Below are 18,182 nucleotides of genomic sequence, written 5' to 3'. Positions count from 1 at the left end.
TTTCTTTACAGAGAGAGTAGATAGCAAACATTCTAGTTTCACACGTCTGAATGATGAAACAAATCAGCGATGAAAGGCAGGGGGGGCACCTCTCCCCTTGCCTTTTCCTCCTTTGTGCGGAAGGTCTACCAGAGACAGATGGTTGAAGCAAATCATTTACAGCAATTATGCTCTACCATCTCTTAAGAATACACATATGCCGACCGACAACTAAAATTAAACAATATCACCAATATGACCCGAACACATATACAGCAAATGTACAAACCAAATGACACTGAGTAGCTAACTTGAACTCGCGAGACCTATTTCTTTCCACCGATCATAGGTTGACCACCACCCTTTGGACCAGGCACATTTGTCGATCTGCTTGTCTTGCCTGCTGCGCCGAAACTCTTCACATCGATCAGATCACCAAACAGATTGTCTGGCATGTAGTAGGGTTTGGCTGCGGTCGCTGGTGCTTCTTTTGGTCTTTGGTTTCCATTCATTCGAGCATCTGGAACAATGGCAAGGGCGTTGTTTGCATGAGAAACAGAAGAGCTCTGCTGTTGCATAGGACTGGGGTTGAGAGTTGGGGATGGCACATGTTGCATCAGTGGAGAAGCATAAGGTGTTGAAGGAGCCGGGTAAGGTGTCGAGGCAACAGAAGCAACAGGAGGATTCGGCGTTTGGTATGTGGCAGGCTGAAAAGGATTTACAGAGTTGGCACTTGTAGGCATGGCCCAAGGCGGTGCCGGATAGGTTGATGTATATTGTGGCTGTGCCGGATAGGTTGATGTATATTGTGGAGGCTGAACTGGATATGCTCCAGTCTGTGCACTCTGTTCACTTTGGGCCCAGGGTGCGACGTAATTGTTGTATGGAGTGTAACCCTGATTTATTGGATATGCCTGGTGGTTGGAAGGGTAATGTTGTCCATTTGACGCTGCAGGCTGATAGTTCGGCGGTAATTGTGACCCATTTGACATGGCGGTCTGCTGACTGTCATTTTGGCTCTGAGTTGAAGAATCTGTAGATGCTTCAGGAGGACTGTACAAGGTGAGGCTTAGAAGGTCAATCATATCCTGCTCTTTTGTCCTAGTACCACTGACAGAAGCTGACTCAACAGGAACTAGGGCATTGCTCGCAACAGAAGATGAGGCTTCAGAAGTTGCATCGTCAATAGGTATAAGGGCATGATCACCAACACTCGATGATGCCTCGTCGCTACTTATCACAGATTTGTTCTTTCTACAGATACAGAACATATCATAAATAATTAGTTGTGGTTCAGGAATAAGTAGATTGTGCATCAAATCAAAAGCTATTTTCAATTACCTTTTTGCTAGCTGAGCAAACTCATCCTCTTCATCCTCTTCAACGGGGGTCTCATTTTGTGCAACAACCGGAGGTGCAGATGGCTGTGGTGTTGGATCCTCTCTGGGTATCTCATCTCTCCTTGGCGTTTCAACTGGTAAAGGAGAACCAGAAGCGATGGCATCGTGTTTTGCAAGTACACTTTGTAAGCGATCATTTATTTCTAGGCCTTGTTTCAGGAGCTCCTCATTCCTAAACAACAGAAACCATAATAAGTCACACATTACATTCTGTGGCAGTGTGGCCTGAACTGAACTGTCATTTAGACGGCACAGAACTGAAAAAAAAATGTATGCCGTCATGCTAAACTTCAAATTCACTTGATGCGAACACCACGGTACACTAAGATAAGGGAAATATTCTTTGTACGTCTGTGGGAGAGATGAGCTTACCCTGTTGAACTGACAAACCCCATGAGCTTTTGTTGATTTGAACGACTTTGGCTGACAAGCTCAGTAACAATTTCATCTTTAACAGCCTGGCATCACCAACAATTGAATAGGTTATTTCATGAACTTCACCAAAACTAACCATGCAATTTTCTTTTAAATATTCGGTTTACCATGCGATCAGCAGGATTCAAAGCATTCACCATATCACTCAGTAATTCTGTTGCATCTCTAATATTATCCAGATCCCCTGAACTGGAGCAAAAAAGAGATAACAAGTTATAACCATTAAATGGAGCGATAGAACAGATAGCTTGGGCAAAAAAAGCTCAAGGAGTTGAATACGGAGTACTAGAGAAGAAATGCAACCTCAGTGTTTCAACATCAGATGCCATTCTGTCATTTAGACTTCCAGTGGGATATGCAGGTGAACCATAGGCCTGAGATTGATGCGTCACAGGAGGAGTAAATATTGGAGGGGCATCCATAGGACGACGAGGGAACATTACTCCTGACCTCTGTAAAAGATGTTGCGTTAACTGATATTATTAAAGTCCAGTAGCGTGCCCCCAAAATAGTAAGACGTGGACATTATCTAAGGCCAAACTACTTATACTTTAAACTTCTCTTTCAGGGCATGTTCTTGGCTCCATATATACTGGACTGGTTGCGTTGAGAAGTGTGAGGTTTTACACTGGCGGGAAAATTGCAGCCATACCTTTAGTTCAATGTATGACCAGTAATATTGTGGATATTTGCCCCCAGGTCCACCAAATGCTTCTTGCCATGAGTCCAGAAGTATCAATATCTTATCCTTCACTTGCATATCATGCTGGATATTCAGAAAAGAAACGTTCCAAAAAACTTAGCATTGTGTTTGATTGTTTTCCATTAGTACAAAGAAACAGAAGACAACAAGTGAGACAGAAATCACAATAAGGAATATAACCACAAAAATGTCAATGCCAATTATATGATCCATTATGGATAAATTGCAGATATGACTGTTACCACGTTACCCAATAACAGTTAGCATGTTCACCTGAAGAAGAGTGATGGATCAGCTCAAACACCGAGTTTGAGTCACAAAACAATAGGGATTGGCCAAAAGGGTTCTTATCTAGCATAAAAAGAATTTAAATCCATAGTATTTTGGATTTTACCAAGTATGTCTGACATGAGAATTCATAACATCCATTCATAAAGTTCTAAATGACATGACAAAATTATCTGTCACTAAATATTTTTTTGGATAATCAAGTAAACAAGCATACAAAAATGGATGCAGCCAAATTGTGTTAACACTGAGAAATATCTGGAAATAAGATAATAGATAATCTAACTATTATTTCAAAATTTGTTTTTACTTCTCTTTGCTAATTTAAGCACCATGAGAATAAAGGAGACTCCGAAGGATCAAAGGAGGGTATACCTTCTTCTGAACAATTTTGACCATTTCCTGTAAAACATGCAGCTCAGCAACTTCAGAATGAACATATTCACCACAGTTCTTCATCATTGTCTCCAAGAGCTGCAAAGATTTTTATAACCAGTGTCAACAATAAAAATAGCCCCATGAAGTTGTCTTGGTGGGAGAAATAACTTTATACTTATTGCTTTCTTAAGTTGACAATCTTACAGTGGCAGATAAGTATAATAGTATCTGAATTACTTCTAACAAACTGAAACTGACCAGAAAAACAAATCTAGAGTTTTCACAGCAAAGCATTACAGAAAACTACCAATAACACATATTATTAGAAATACGCACCGTCAAAGTGAAAAACTGAACTTTCGGGTCCTTATTCTGCAGCCGCTTCTTTACTGCCTTTACCACATCTTTTGTTTGCCTGATGAAGGATTTGCAAATATATTAGCATCCGGTAAGGTAAAGCTTCTCTGCGAATACATAAGTTAATCTGGATGTCCTCCCATCAATACATTTACACAAACACACCATAATTCAAAGGTTTATTATTTGGAATCCTCCATTGAAACATAATGGCAATAAAATCATAAGCAATTATATAAGTAATTTGGATGCCTTCCCACATAGGAATACCCCAGCACAATAGAAGTTCAAACACATTTTCATCATGAACAGCTGTGGTGCAGTTTGGTATCATTGCCCAACAGGCTATGCATCAAAATTAGACAGGTAGTTTCTTAGTGCTACAGATGGCTTATCAATCATATTTTCTCAACCACAGAGCTACTACCATTAGAATCCATATCTTGATTGGCATGAATGGCAAGCAAGCTACTGTGCACACCATTGCTGGAGCCATACAATGGTCCTGTATGCAAATTCCGTCATAATCCTTGGCGACATCTCAGTCGACTCTCCAAAAGGACTATACCTGAGCTCGAGCTTCAGTTTCTCAGCTCAGCCTAAGTTGAAGAAACTATGAAACGTGCCACCGTAAGCTAAAAGTAACCTACACGCGTCTACTTAGTACTTGCAGCTCATATTATAGTTGTCATAACAGAGTAATAACCACTAGAAAATTGTCCGAGGTAACAACAGGGCTAGAGGCCCGTTGCTACCAATCAACTCAAGCCACCTCGACTCAATTTGCTAGGTAGTAAGAATTCCCAAATAGATTGCAATTTTGACCAAAACCCGCCCGAATCAATCGGGTCAACGGCCCCCGAAACCAAAAACCCCGCCCCGCCGCCACAGAAGCAACGACAACGACGACGAAGCAACAAGCCCCGCGCGCGGGACGAATCCCAAATCCCCCACCACCATAATTCTCCCCACTCAGCGGCACGGCAAGCACCAAAAGCGGAACAGCCATAGCAGGAGGCGGGCGGGGGGAGAAGGGGAGGCGGCGATCAGTAGTAGTCACCATCGGTCGGCGTTGAGGGTGTCGCAGATTTCGAGGTTGACGGCCCAGTCGGGGCCCTGCAGCAGGTGGCTGGTGGCCTTGTCGACCCGCGACGCCGCCGGCAGCCGCGAACCCGGCCGCGGGGCCGTCCCCACCGGGTACATCGCCGGAGGGCCTCTAGCTTCACGAAGCCGCCTCCCGCGAGCAGCCTGGTCCTTCCGGCGGCGGCGGCGGTGGCTTGGGGCTTGGGGAAGCGTCCGCGGGGCGGGGCGGAGCTCGAAAGATTCCGTTGATTTTTCTTCTCGGCGCCTCCTTTTACGAGGAGGGGAGGAGGGGGAGAGGCGAGGATGGCAGGTGGACTAGCCAAATTGGAGGAGGCGACGAAAGGAGGATTGGGACGCGTTTATCCACCTCGGGCCGCGAGGGGTACGTGCATGACGGGCGGGCCCGGGTTCCACGTGGCTGAGGCTCCGTCCGGTGGTCGGGGCTCGGAAGGTGCCCAAGGGAGTTACTTACCGGTTTGGGTTTAAGCGGGTTTTTGCTTTGCCTCGGTCGGTCGTCTTGTGCGGGGAGGGGACGGGGTTTATCCGCGCACGCGCTGACGGTCGTTGCGTTGCGTTGCGTTGCCGTCTTTGGTTAGACCGAAGAAAAAGTACGCAGAAAGGGCTTTTGCACTGAGAACTTTTCATCAGCCGATGGTTAATAAAGACTTAAAAGTTAAAACAAAGGCTTAAAAAATAGCTCATCTTTTTTTTCATGATAATACGTGTCTCATTTATATAGAATAAAGATCAAATTAGAAGGCACATAAGCACCAACCATACATAACTGAAGGAGTAAATAGCATAAAACTACTAGTTTACAGGTTAGGGTTCCAAAAAACTATCAGATTTTATTTTTTCTCAAAAAACTACCAAACGTGTGGTCGGCTGTTTCAAAAAACCCAAATCACCGAGTGTTTAAATTGTAAACCGTTCTTTGACAGTTGTGGCCCACCTGTCAGGTCCATGTGGCATAAAAATTAACACCGTTAGGTTGACCGTTAGATTGACCATTCACAGGTTATGACGGGTGGGGCCCAAGTATTTATAAAAAGCAATTGAGTCCCTGTAATTTTCAAAAGAAAAGCGGTCGGGTCCCTATATTTTTTTTGAAAAAAGCGATCGGGTCCTTGTGAAGAAAAGAAAAAAGCAATCCGATCCTGGGCTAATCCCGCACGGCTTCTCTCCGGCAACTGGCCGCCATCCACTCCCCTCCATCCCCTCCGCTGCCGGTGACTGGAGGAGGCCGAGCTCCAGGACATGGGGTGCACGGCCGGCGGCTCGTCATGGCGCGGCCAGCAGCGGGGCCTCGGCCGGCTCCCCATGGCGCGGCCTCAGGCGGCTCGCGGCCAGCAGCGGGGCCTCAGGTGGCTTCCCATGGCGCGGCCTCAGGCGGCTCGCGTCCAGCAGCACGCGGCGACTCCCCATGGTGCGGCCAGCAGCACGCGGCGGCGGAGAGCGACAACAGGTGGCCGCGGTGAGTGCTACAGGTGGGGGTGGCGAGGAGCGGGGGACAGCAGCAACTGGCGGCGCCCGAGCACGGCATGGTCAGCTGTGTGCGCGCTCTTCCTCTGGCACGAGCACGAGCACGGCACGACATGGTCAGCACGGCGAACTCCGGTAGGATACTTCCCTGGACATGGTTAGTCTGCAGGGGAGGGGGGAGGCGGGATGCTTGCCGGCAGCGGCGCTATGGCCACCGGCCGGCCGACCCAGGGGGCGAGCGTACGCGTCGAGCAGCCTCCATGGCTGCGTCGGAGGCAAGCAACGGGAGGAAGAAAGAGAGATAGAAGAAGAAGACGGGGTGAGTAAGAGAGATAACGGAGTTGACATCTTATGCCACGTCAGCTCTGACGAGTGGGCCATCCTTGTCATAATCAAGATCAATTTGAAAACATTCTGTGATTTGGGTTTTTTGAAACAGCCGACCACGCGTTTGGTAGGTTTTTGAGAAAAATTAAAATCTTGTAGTTTTTTGGAACCCTAACCTGTAAACTAGTAGTTTTATGCTATTTACTCTAACTGAAGAGGTAGAAAAATCCTATGTAAAATACCAGCGCATGTCCCTTTCCTTCGACACCACCGAAGTGGCCATCAAAGGATAAAAAGACAGATCACCTCTTCACCCAAACTCGATGCGGCTCCATCGCTGATCAGCGGCTTTACGGACCTCCAAAGTAGGTTGCCGGAAGCAAAACCATAGCCGTTGAAAGAATCAGACCGGGGCAACATGTCCCCGGACACGCCATCGAATTTCAGAACTGACACCCCCGCATAACGACGACGAAGTCGGAGGAAGAAACCAGAACTGGCAACCTTCGACCACAGACCCAACACAGGATACTCCATCTTCCAGCTGTCACTTGCGTAGACAATCGCCTGTGCGTACTCTTGAACGACAAAACCTCCCTGCTCCACCATGACGTCGGAGATAACGCCGCAGCAACAAGGACAGATCAGAAGGAGAGACACACCTGATGGAGTCGCCGCCGCCGCCTCGCCAACGCCATCCATGAACCCTAACGCTGCCGATCTAAGGGATCGACAGAGACACAATGTCATCAACTCCGAGACGCCGCCATGAAAGACACCGTCGGTGTGGGAGTAGAATTAAGGCAGATTTATTTGTTCAGACGCCGCTCTCACCACTCCAATGACGCACCACGACGTACAAATCCAAACCCTAACTACAGAGCGAAGGAACGGGGCCCCCTCCCTCCTGCCGCCGGAGCAGCGGCCAAAGGGAGAGGGAGCCAGCGCCCCGGCGGTGGAGATCGGAGGAAAAGATCGCCTCTTCCTAGTCGCCTGGTGGTGGCGGCGCTAGGGTAGGAACGCGTGTTATCCCGTACCCTTGATCGATCACGTCGTCGACCTTCAAAAAAATGAAAACTTGTCTAGAAGTTGGCCGTGGCCAAAGTCTCGTGTTTGTGTACGTCGATGACAAGTAAACCTGACTACGCGCAAATAGCATCTTCCAGTGCTTCGACTCCAAGGCTACGAAGCACCGATACGTCAAAAGTTACTCGTATCCCAGGTGTATCAGGATTCCCGATTAAAAAGAAAAAGAAAAAAATGCCGATACGCTGGGGACACGCTCGGGATACGGGCAGGACACGGCCATGCAGCCTCGAGCCCATTAGAGGCCCACGTATACGCCTAACCTAAGTGCTCTCTCGCTGTCTGTTCGACTTCACGATTGGATCGAGGGCGATGAGCACGCCGCCGCCGCCTGGCCGCCGCTGCCGTCGCCAGGACTGGCTCGTCCCCGCCGCATTGTCAACTCGCCAAGTGACCTCTTCTCCGCCGCTATGGCAAGAGTGAGGTAATTGATTCTTGCTGTGTGTATGCTTGACGTATGTGCTTGGCTGCTTGTTGGCATGTGTGTGAGTGTGCGCTTGCCGTATGTGCTTGGTGCTTGCTGATGTTCCTGCTACTGCCTACTGGCACAGAGGGAAATACTCAAATCACCATGTAATCTGCAGGAAATACTCTCCACTGCCGTCGCAACTCACAAGGTAAACAGCAATTACCCCGAGCCCCTAGCATACAACTATGGCCCCTAGTGATGTACTGATGTGTGCTTGATCTTGATGCATGCTTGGCTGCTTGCTGGCTTCCATAGACCGTAGTAGTGGACTCTCTCATTGGGTAGTAGTAGTACTACTACTACTATACTAATTTAGATCTGATGTATGTTTGGCTGCTTGCTGGCTTTCCATGTGTGCTTGCTGTTTTTGCTGCTTGTTGATGTTTGTAGTATAAAATTTTTACTTGCTGATGTTGTCGTTGCTGCTGTCTATTGCTAGGGAAGGAGATAGAAGTACAACATGGCATTGCGGGGAGTTCCATGGCAACATTTTGATCTCATCTCACACATTTTATTATGTTTACTTTTATTACATGTCATTTTATTAATTATTTATATATATACTCGCCGTATCGCATATTGCTGTTTCTAGAAATTGCCGTATCCCGTATCGCCGTACTCGTATCGCCGTATCGATGCAACGTAGCTCCAAGGCCCTTTGCGAAAGCTTGAGCGGCAACTTCGCAGTTCGCGCACGCACACATGCAGGTACTCCTTTTTTTAATATATACAAACACTCTTATATTTCTTTACGGAAGAAGCATGTACGTACGCGTGAACACACGTACCCCGCATTTTTAAACCCTAGTAGTATACTCCCTGCATTTCTTTATGTAAGGTGTATTGTGTCGTGCGCGGTGACCAAGGCAACAAATTATAGATAATTTAGGACAAAACTACCCTTTGCAAATTTGATAGTTAGTGATAAGTAAATCAGTAAGGCTAGGAAAGAAAGACATACATGCAATCAGGAAAGAGATACTTTCCTTATTTTTCTAGAAAGAGAGATACATACGATTGGGAGAGATATACTTGCCTTTCTCTGGAGGGCCAAAAATGGGATTATGAGGAATTAAAAGAAATGCAACTTACATTGTGAAATTTTCTCAAAAATAAATATACCTTACAAGAAAGAACGGAGGAAGTAGGTAGAAACACAAGCATCGAACCGGTTTTTATATGTTCGAACTAGTATGGATGGATAAAGAATTCAGAGGTCCACGTCTCAGACAACCAGTCAAAAGGGACCTCAAAGTTCTCCAGGTACAGATTACAGCACATCTTGTTCGCAGGGCGGACACGTAACCATCCTTTCCAAGCCGGAAGGATTCCTGCTGCGGTGTTGCCTCCTTTCGCTTAATCCGATCATCGAATCCAATAACTAAAGTCTACTACTCTTACTATTCTGTACGTTGCCGGTTGGATAGAGCATCCGGCCGCCATCATCACGCGTTCTATTGATTAATGAGCTACGACCAGAGAATGATTGACTAATCAAACCGAAGAAATTAATTCGCTCGCAGTGGGACAGAAGAAGACGGCTCTTCTTTTTTCGGCGAAGAAGAAAGAACGCCGTTGACCCTGTCAACAGTATCGACGGGAGAACGACAGACAGCAGGATATATATATATATATATATATATATATATATATATATATATATATATATTTTTGCCGAAGAGGAGTGCTATTGATGAAATGAACACCCCGATTTCATCAACGCTCTGGGCGCAGGGAAATCGCTGGCCGTCCGACGTTTACATCCACCTGGACTGACCACCCAGATGCGAGGAAATTGAAGGTGACGGGATTGTTGCTTTCGGCACGTGCATATGACGACTTCTTCGGCCGCCAAAGTGGAACGAGTTCGTCGGTACATGCGATCGGTCTCTGTAGTCCGCTTTATTTTGACAGGATTTTTCTTTTAACATACATTCCATAACTTAATCATGCACAGCGGATTCGTTGGCAACCAACTTTTTTTTTCTGCGAAATCGTTGGCAACCAACCTACTCCACGTCTTGAAGCGACGGGTCCCACCACGTCTTGAAAACTCTCGTTTCCCTCCTGAGGTGATTTGCGAGCGATTCTAGATTCTTCAGGCGGCAGCTGGCAGAGTGCGGAAGGAGCTGAATCCTTTGGCACATGTTGGAGTAGCAGCATAATGCCTTAGTAGAGGGTGATTTGATTGGGGGAGCTGTGTGGTGTGGGGAGAGGAGCTGCGAAGCCACGACGGAGCGGCAGAGTTCGCAGACCAAATCTAGCGAGGAGATTGGCAAGATCTTCGCCCGACTTGGGGGAATGAAGCTCATAGAGAAGGAGGCTTCTCAGGGCTATTGATTGTTGATCTGCGGACAGGTTTGGAAGCGAACCCTAAGTGGATGGCGGTGGCGCTTGTGTTGACGGGCAGAGGTGTCAATGCAGGGGCACTCGAAAGATGTATGACCAAGGCATGGGGACTGCACAAGCCAGCCCTGTTTCAAGATTGGATTCAATCGATTCATAGTCTAGCTGAGATCCGAAGGGGATCAGAACCATGCTATGCTTAGTAAAATTTACCTCTATACTTGTAGAGCAGTAGAGCAATAGTAACGAGTTCATAACAGTAGTGAAAGGATCGATATTGTTGACTTGAGGGGTGGTGAATAGGCAACTACTAATTTTTAGCTTTTCTTAACAAATTAGGTTTAGCAACAAATAGATTGTCTAGATGTGCACCTAGGTGAACAACCTATATGATGCAAACAACCACAACAACAAGTGCAACCAAAGGATACAACACAATAATAGTTTGCACAAAGTAAAGGAAAGAGATAACCACAAGTGGAGCCGGTGTAGATGAGGATGTGTTACCGAAGTTCCTTCCTTTTGGGGGAAGTACGTCTCCGTTGGAGCGGTGTAGAGGCACAATGCTCCCCAAGAAGCCACTAGGGCCACTGTATTCTCTTCACGCCCTCACACAAGCGAGATGCCGTGATTCCACTAGTGGTGCCGTTGAAGGCGGTGACATAATCTTTACAAACAAGGTTGGGGCTATCTCCACAACTTGATTGGAGGCTCCCAAGGTACCACGGAGCTTCACCACAATGGAATGTGGCTCCGAGGTGACCTCAACCGTCTAGGATGCTCGAACACCCAAGAGTAACAAGATCTCCAAGGGATTAGTGGGCACAATCAAATTTCTCTTGGTGGAAGTCTAGATCCAGGTCTTCTCAACCAATCCCTAGAAAATCAACAAGTTTGATTGGCTAGGGAGAGAGATCGGGCGAAAATGAGTTTTGGAGTAACAATGGAGCTTGGGGGAAAAGAAGTAGGTCTTCTCGGGGAAGAAGACCCCCTTTTATAGTGGGGGAGACAATCCAACCGTTATCCCCACTTCAGCCCGCACAGAGCGGTACTACCGCTCATGGGAGCGGTACTACCGCTGCATGCAACGGCACTATCGCGGAGACTCTGAGCAGAAGCCTCAGAGGGAGAAGGGGCAAGAGAGAGAGAGTGCCCGAGCGGCACTAGCAGCGGTGGTAGGTGCAGTACTACCGCTCGCGAGCGGTACTACCACCCCTACTACCGCTGCTACTGTCGTAGAACCCGACATGAGACGTGCGGGTCTCGAGTCGAGGTGGTACCAGCGCGGAGCCAGAACTGTACTACCGCTGATGGCCACGAGCGGTACTACTGCGAGACAGTGGTAGTATTGCTTGAGGCTGTCAGCGGGACTGCCGCTCCCGCCCCGCGGTACTGCCGCTGGCACCTCTCAAATGCCACCTTCGCGATATCGGTAAACTCCAAGGAAGAGAAAGGAGCTGGGGGTGCGAGATAGAAGTGTACGTGTTGATTCCACCCTAGCCTTTCCGATGCGGACCCCCTCTTGATAGTATGGTGTCTCCTACGACTCAAGTCCACCAAAACCGAAACGAAAGAGACTACACCACCTTCACTTTGAGCTCCAAGGGGAAAGAATTGTCTTGTGCCAATGAATGAATATCTGAATTGCTCAATGCACACAATTAGTCCGCAAATGTATTGTCATCAATCACCAAAACCACTTAGAGAGAGACATGCCCTAACAAGTAGAGCAATAGCAACTTTAGCAAAGGCAATAGCAGGAAAGCGTAAGCATGGAGTAGCGATGGGTGTTCAAATGAGATTCAATGTGTAACTGTCATAACCTAGAGCGATACATGCTACCTCCAATCATCAGGCGTGTATTCCATACATAGTCATACGTGCTTGCGATAAGAACTTGTATAACATCTTTTGTCCCACCCTCATGTGGCAGCAGGGTCCTAACTGAAACTAGGGTAATTAAGACGCTCCATTTAATAGTGAACCGAAACAAAGCATTAACACTTACTGAATACATGAACTCCTCGAGTTAAGTTCATCCCCGTTGATATCCCAATCATTGTCACCTTGGGGTCTAGGGTTCAGAACAATAACATGAGCATACAACTTGCAGATATATGATCAAGAATCCAAATATATTCAGGACAACATAATCGGTTTAGATCTGAAATCATGACACTCGGGCCCTAGTGACAGGCATTAAGCATAGCAAAGTCACAACAACATCAATCCCATAACATAGTGGATACTAGAGATCAAACCCTAACAAATCTGACATGATTACATAAGAAATCTCATCCAATCTCATCTACCTCCATATGCCTACAAGGGGATTACTCACACATGATTGTGAGCGTCATGAAATTGTTGATGGATAAGGGTTGGTGATGACGACGAGGACGATTCAATCTCTCCGGAGCCAGAAACGGACTCCAGATCAGAGCTCCCGGCGAAGAACAGGAGGTGGCGGCAGCTCCGTATCATAAAATGCGATGAAACTTTCTCTTCTATATTTTTCTCGCAGGATGTGAATTTATAGCATTTGAGTTAGGTCAAGATGTTGTCCAGGGGCCCCACAAGCCTGGGTGGCTCGACCAAGGGGGCGACCGCGCCACCTGCCCATGTGGGCCCCCTATGGCTCTTCTGTGTTACTTCTTCCTTCCAGTATTTTGTATATATTCCAGAATAATTCTCCAAAAATCTCCGTCTAGTTTTGAGAACTTATATTGCTGCATAAAAACAACACCATGGAAGTTCTGCTGAAAACAACGCCAGTACAGATTAGTTTCACTCCAATCATGCAAATTAGAGGGCAAAACAAGAACAAAAGTGTTTGGAAAAGTAGATACGATGGAGATATATATGGCACACGGTCATGTCATGAATGCTATGACACATTGTCCTGCCCTATGTTCTTCCCTAGAGGCGAACTTGGGTGGCATATCGCTATCCCGAAAAGGTGTGTCCTATGATACTATGGTAGTAGCTCATACAGCTCGTCTAGCTAGCTTATGCAGCTCTTAGTGATAATGACAAGTCCTCCCATCCCGCACGTCGTGATAATGATGATGATGATGATGATGTGGGTTAGTGTTGAAATTAGTTATTACATGTGCAGTCCATGCTTTGCACTATGATCTCTTGTTTACAACAACATGACTTTTCAATTCTCTATGCATCTTCTGGAGGCAGACTATGTGTGTATGTGCGGGATTACTACTACTATAAAGTTCAGATGCATCCTGGCATATTTAATCCGATCCTCCATGGCAAGTGTCTTTTCCAGCAGTTCGAAGTCGACACATATATCAAGATTGAGAACTATCGGTTGGACTATATGTGGGGTCATCAAGATATGATAAGCGCAGACATATACCAAGGCTTAGTGGATAGTTTGCATGGTTGCGAGGTTAGGACGGATGCTATTGGAAAGCGTACAATATTGGGTACACTGGTGGTCCACGGGACAAGAGGCATTGCTACATGGATGCTATGGCCTTGGTGCGAAAACGACAAGCCTGACATATTCCTCACAATGACATGCAACCCAAACTGGGATGAGATCAAACGCAAGCTCTACCCTGGCCAGACACCTCAGGTTCATCCAAACCTCATCGTGCGTGTTTTTAAGGCGATATTGGAGGAACTAAAAATAAGTTGCTTTAGAAGGACATCTTGGGCAAGGTCAGAGCATATGTGTATGTGGTGGAGTTCCAAAAGAGGGGTCTTCTCCATGCCCACTTCCTTCTTATCATGGAGGGGCTATACAAGCTTAAATGCCTCGAGCCGTATGCCCGTCTTATCTTTGCCAAGCTTCCAAACAAGAAGAAGTACCCAAAACTGTACAAGATGGCCGTGAAGCATATGATGCATGGCCCATGTGGTGCTTTGAATTGTGATTGCACATGCACAACGGGTTGTCCTGCTTGCATAAATCACTATCCTCGGCCTTTCAACGCTGCTACCTTATCGGGCAAGGACTTGTACCCTCTTTACAGAAGATGTGAAGATGCTCGTAAACTAATGGTTCAAAAGGAATGGCTTTATAATAGGTGGGTCGTCTCATATAACCCACACCTCTTGTGTAAGGATGTAAATGTATAGATAATTTTCGCTTTGAATCCGCACCCGGGCCCGATATGGTATGCAATTGTGTGAATCCACCGGATATGGATGCGGATATGGATTTCGATCAATTGGATCTGACGGATATGGTATCCCTAGTATCCGATAGATGTGGATTATCCGTTATTTTTTGTGGATTCTCTGAGGAAAGAAAATCGGATTATACATCCAATAAAATAGGACCCTAATAAATACAGAACGTTCAGATTTTAAGCATGTCATCCTGAAATTTTTTGATGGCAACTTTAGTTGATGCGAGATGGCAACTTTTGTTGTTAAAACATGGCAACTTTGTCCTAGTTCGCTTTTTGATAGAAAATTGCCATGGTTGCCAACCTCGTGTGAACTAAAGTTGCCATGAAAAACGTTCGGTTTGCCATGCTTAAAATCCGAATGATCGAGTTTTATCATTTTTGATAAAATGTGCCCAGCCGTCCCCGCGGTCCTTATGCCCATTTAAGTTAGTAATTGTAGATTTGCAGTCACCTCATATACCCTACCATAATCTCGTATGCAATCACCGCATGCAAAAATGGCAGCATAGCGGCAATAGCGCATACATATCATTCTCCCCATCGCCATCTCGTATTGTTGCTTCTCCCCGGCCGCCGGTTGCATCTCTGATCTCTCCTATAGTTTGGAGGTTCAACGATGGTCAAAGATGCCCGTGGCCAATCAGTTGGTCCCAATAACGGAGGTAAGAGCATCTCTAGCAGATCCCTTATCGCGAGCACCTTTAAAGTGAGTATAAGGGACGCAGAAAACGTGTTTTGAGAGCTGGCGCGGGTTGCGACAGAACAGACCCCGCAAGGCCGAACGGTAAAACAGAATATTCAAAATATGAAATCAGCCGCAGCCCGCGCCAACTCTCAAAACACGTGTTTTTTCACAAATAGAAATATGGAATCAATATAATTAAAATCTAACTATTACAATACAACAATCATTCAAATTACAATTATTATTCAAATCTCTGAACTAAACTTATAATTTAATACAAGAATTGTTCTGAATACGACAATGATACAAATCAAACATTAATGTAAAAATGGCAGTGTTTTTATTACTTCCCATGCCTTTGCCAATGGTGCTCAATGAGATCGTGCTCAAGCTGGTGGTGGGTGTTCAAGTCTTCAATTTCCCTGTATGTTTGAAGAAGTGCTTTTATGCGGTTAGGGTCTCTAGATGGCTTCACACGGCTACCGACATTGTCGTAGAAGAACTCTAAATTTAGTCCCTCTCATCTTCGATGATCATGTTGTGAAGAATCACACAACATGTCATGATGTTGCTTAGGGTTCGCTTGTTCTAAAAACAAGAAGGACCACGAACATGGCAAATCTAGCTTGCAAAACCCCAAAGGCTCTTTCAATATCTTTTTGGGCAGCCTCTTGGACCTTTGCAAATTCATCTTGCTTCCTAGTTTCGGGTTTTCTGATGGTCTTGACAAATGTAGACCAAGAAGGGTAAATACCATTGATACGTCTCCAACGTATCTATAATTTTTTATTGTTCCATGCTATTATATTATCTATTTTGGATGTTTAATAAGCATTTATATGCTATCTTATATTATTTTTGGGACTAACCTATTAACCAAGGGCCAAGTGCTAGTTTCTGTTTTTTTGCCTATTTTAGAGTTTTGCAGAAAAGGAATACCAAACGGAGTCCAAACGGAGTGAAACCTTCGCGGTGATCTTTCTTGGACCGAAAGGAAACGACTTGGAGATGAAGTCAGAGACGCAACAAGGAAGCCAAGAGGTAGGAGGGCGCGTCCAGGGGGCTAGGGTGTGCCCCCACCCTCGTGGGCCCCTCGTGGCTCCCCTGACCTAGTTCCTTCGCATATATATATATATATATATATACTCTTATACCATGAAAACATCCAAGAGAGCCACAAAACCACTTTTCCACCGCCGCAACCTTCTGTACCCATGAGATCCCATCTAGTGACCTTTTTCGGCATCCTGCCGGAGGGGGATTCGATCATGGAGGGCTTCTACATCAGCACAATTACCTCTCCGATGAAACATGAGTAGTTTACCACAGATCTTCGGGTCCATAGTTATTAGCTAGATGTCTTCTTCTCTCTCTTTGATTCTCAATACCATGTTCTCCTCGATGTTCTTGGAGATCTATTCGATGTAATACTCTTTTGTGGTGTGTTTGCCGAGATCCGATGAATTGTGGATTTATGATCAAGATTATCTATGAATATTATTTGGTTCTTCTCTAAATTCTTATATGCATGATTTGATATCTTTGCAAGTCTCTTAGAATTATCAGTTTAGTTTGGCCTACTAGATTGATCTTTCTTGCAATGGGAGAAGTGCTTAGCTTTGGGTTCAATCTTACAGTGTCCTCTCCCAGTGACACTAGGGGTAGCAAGGCACGTATTGTATTGTTGCCATCGAGGATACCAAGATGGGGTTTTCATCATATTGCTTGAGTTAATTCCTCTACATCATGTCATCTTGCTTAATGCGTTACTCCATTCTTTATGAACTTAATACTCTAGATGCATGCTGGATAGCGGTCAATGTGTGGAGTAATAGTAGTAGATGCAGGCAGGAGTCGGTCTACTTGAAACAGACGTGATGCCTATGTTCATGATCATTGCCTTAGATATTGTCATAACTATGCGCTTTTCTATCAATTGCTCGGCAGTAATTTGTTCACCCACCGTAATATTTGCTATCTTGAGAGAAGCCACTAGTGAAACCTATGCCCCCCAGGTCTCTTTTCCATTATATTGAATCTCTTTTTCATATTATTGAATCTCTTTTGCATCTTGTTAGTTTCCGATCTACTATTTTGAAATCTTTACTTTCAAATCTATAAACCAAAAATATTTATTTTACTGTTTATTTATCTCTATCAGATCTCACTTTTGCAAGTGACCGTGAAGGGATTGACAACCCCTTTATCGTGTTGGGTGCAAGTTGTTGATTGTTTGTGCAGGTATTCGATGACTTTTGCGTTGTCTCCTACTGGATTGATGCCTTGGTTCTCAAAACTGAGGGAAATACTTACGCTACTTTGCTGCATCACCGTTTCCTTTTCAAGGGAAAACCAACGCAAGCTCAAGAGGTAGAAGAAGGATTTCTGGCGCCATTGGCGAGAGATCTACGTCAAGTCAAACCATACCAAGTACCCATCATAAACTCTTCTCCCTTTCATTACATTATTCACCATTCTCCTCTCGTTTTCCTCTCCCCCACTTCTAAAACAATTTTCGAAAACCTTTGCCTTTTCTTCGCCTTCTTCCCGTATGTCTTTTTGTTTGTGTTTCCATGTGCCTTCTTTTTGCTTGCATCTTCGCTTGCTAAAAGTTTATGGATCCTCATCCACTTGCTAATCTTTTTAAGAGATCCAATTATGATGAACCAATTTCTAGTGTGTTTTGTGCACTAGATTATCTTTATGAAGTTTTTCTTAAAATTCGTGAATCTAAAAATTGTGATGAAGAAATTTATGAAGAGATTCATGACAGCTCCTTGAATAAAAAGCATGATTCCAATGATTTTAATATAAATTCTATTGATGTAAATTGTGCTAATAATATGCAAAACCCTATGCTTGGGGATGCTAGTTTTGCTATGTCTACTACTTGTTGCAATGATCATGATTGGGGTGATTCCTCTTATGATCTTGAAAAATTATTTAAGCCCCATGATGAATATGAGATTGATAATAATGTTTGCAATAATATTGAAAGTGGGTT

At 45.3% G+C, this 18,182-nt stretch overlaps 1 protein-coding gene across 1 annotated transcript; it reads right to left on the bottom strand.

The window, feature by feature from the left end:
• Positions 1-54: 54 nt before the first annotated feature.
• LOC119348679 (TOM1-like protein 6) lies at positions 55-4,923 on the bottom strand. The gene is made up of 9 exons (XM_037616649.1): positions 4,601-4,923; positions 3,520-3,598; positions 3,181-3,279; positions 2,467-2,580; positions 2,118-2,266; positions 1,922-2,003; positions 1,752-1,837; positions 1,321-1,551; positions 55-1,233 (listed from the first exon to the last, which is right to left on the bottom strand). Exons 1-9 carry the CDS (start codon positions 4,741-4,743, stop codon positions 306-308), a joined length of 1,911 nt encoding a protein of 636 aa, XP_037472546.1. The 5' UTR covers positions 4,744-4,923; the 3' UTR covers positions 55-305.
• Between the last annotated feature and the right edge of the window lie 13,259 nt (positions 4,924-18,182).

Source organism: Triticum dicoccoides, chromosome 1B (assembly GCF_002162155.2).
Source record: "Triticum dicoccoides isolate Atlit2015 ecotype Zavitan chromosome 1B, WEW_v2.0, whole genome shotgun sequence".
NCBI classification, from domain to species: Eukaryota; Viridiplantae; Streptophyta; class Magnoliopsida; order Poales; family Poaceae; genus Triticum; species Triticum dicoccoides.
The sequence above is the reverse complement of the archived record's forward strand: the minus strand, read 5'-3'. Positions and strand labels throughout refer to the sequence as shown.

What these genes read in the sequence shown, in the direction of transcription:
- LOC119348679 (XM_037616649.1), bottom strand. Translation starts at nt 4,743, where the DNA reads ATGTACCCGGTGGGGACGGCCCCGCGGCCGGGTTCGCGGCTGCCGGCG. An exon ending in ACCCTCAACGCCGACCGATG is followed by an intron (nt 3,599 to 4,600) that starts GTGACTACTACT and finishes ATCCTTCATCAG; the next exon opens with GCAAACAAAAGATGTGGTAA. An exon ending in TCAAAATTGTTCAGAAGAAG is followed by an intron (nt 2,581 to 3,180) that starts GTATACCCTCCT and finishes CTGAATATCCAG; the next exon opens with CATGATATGCAAGTGAAGGA.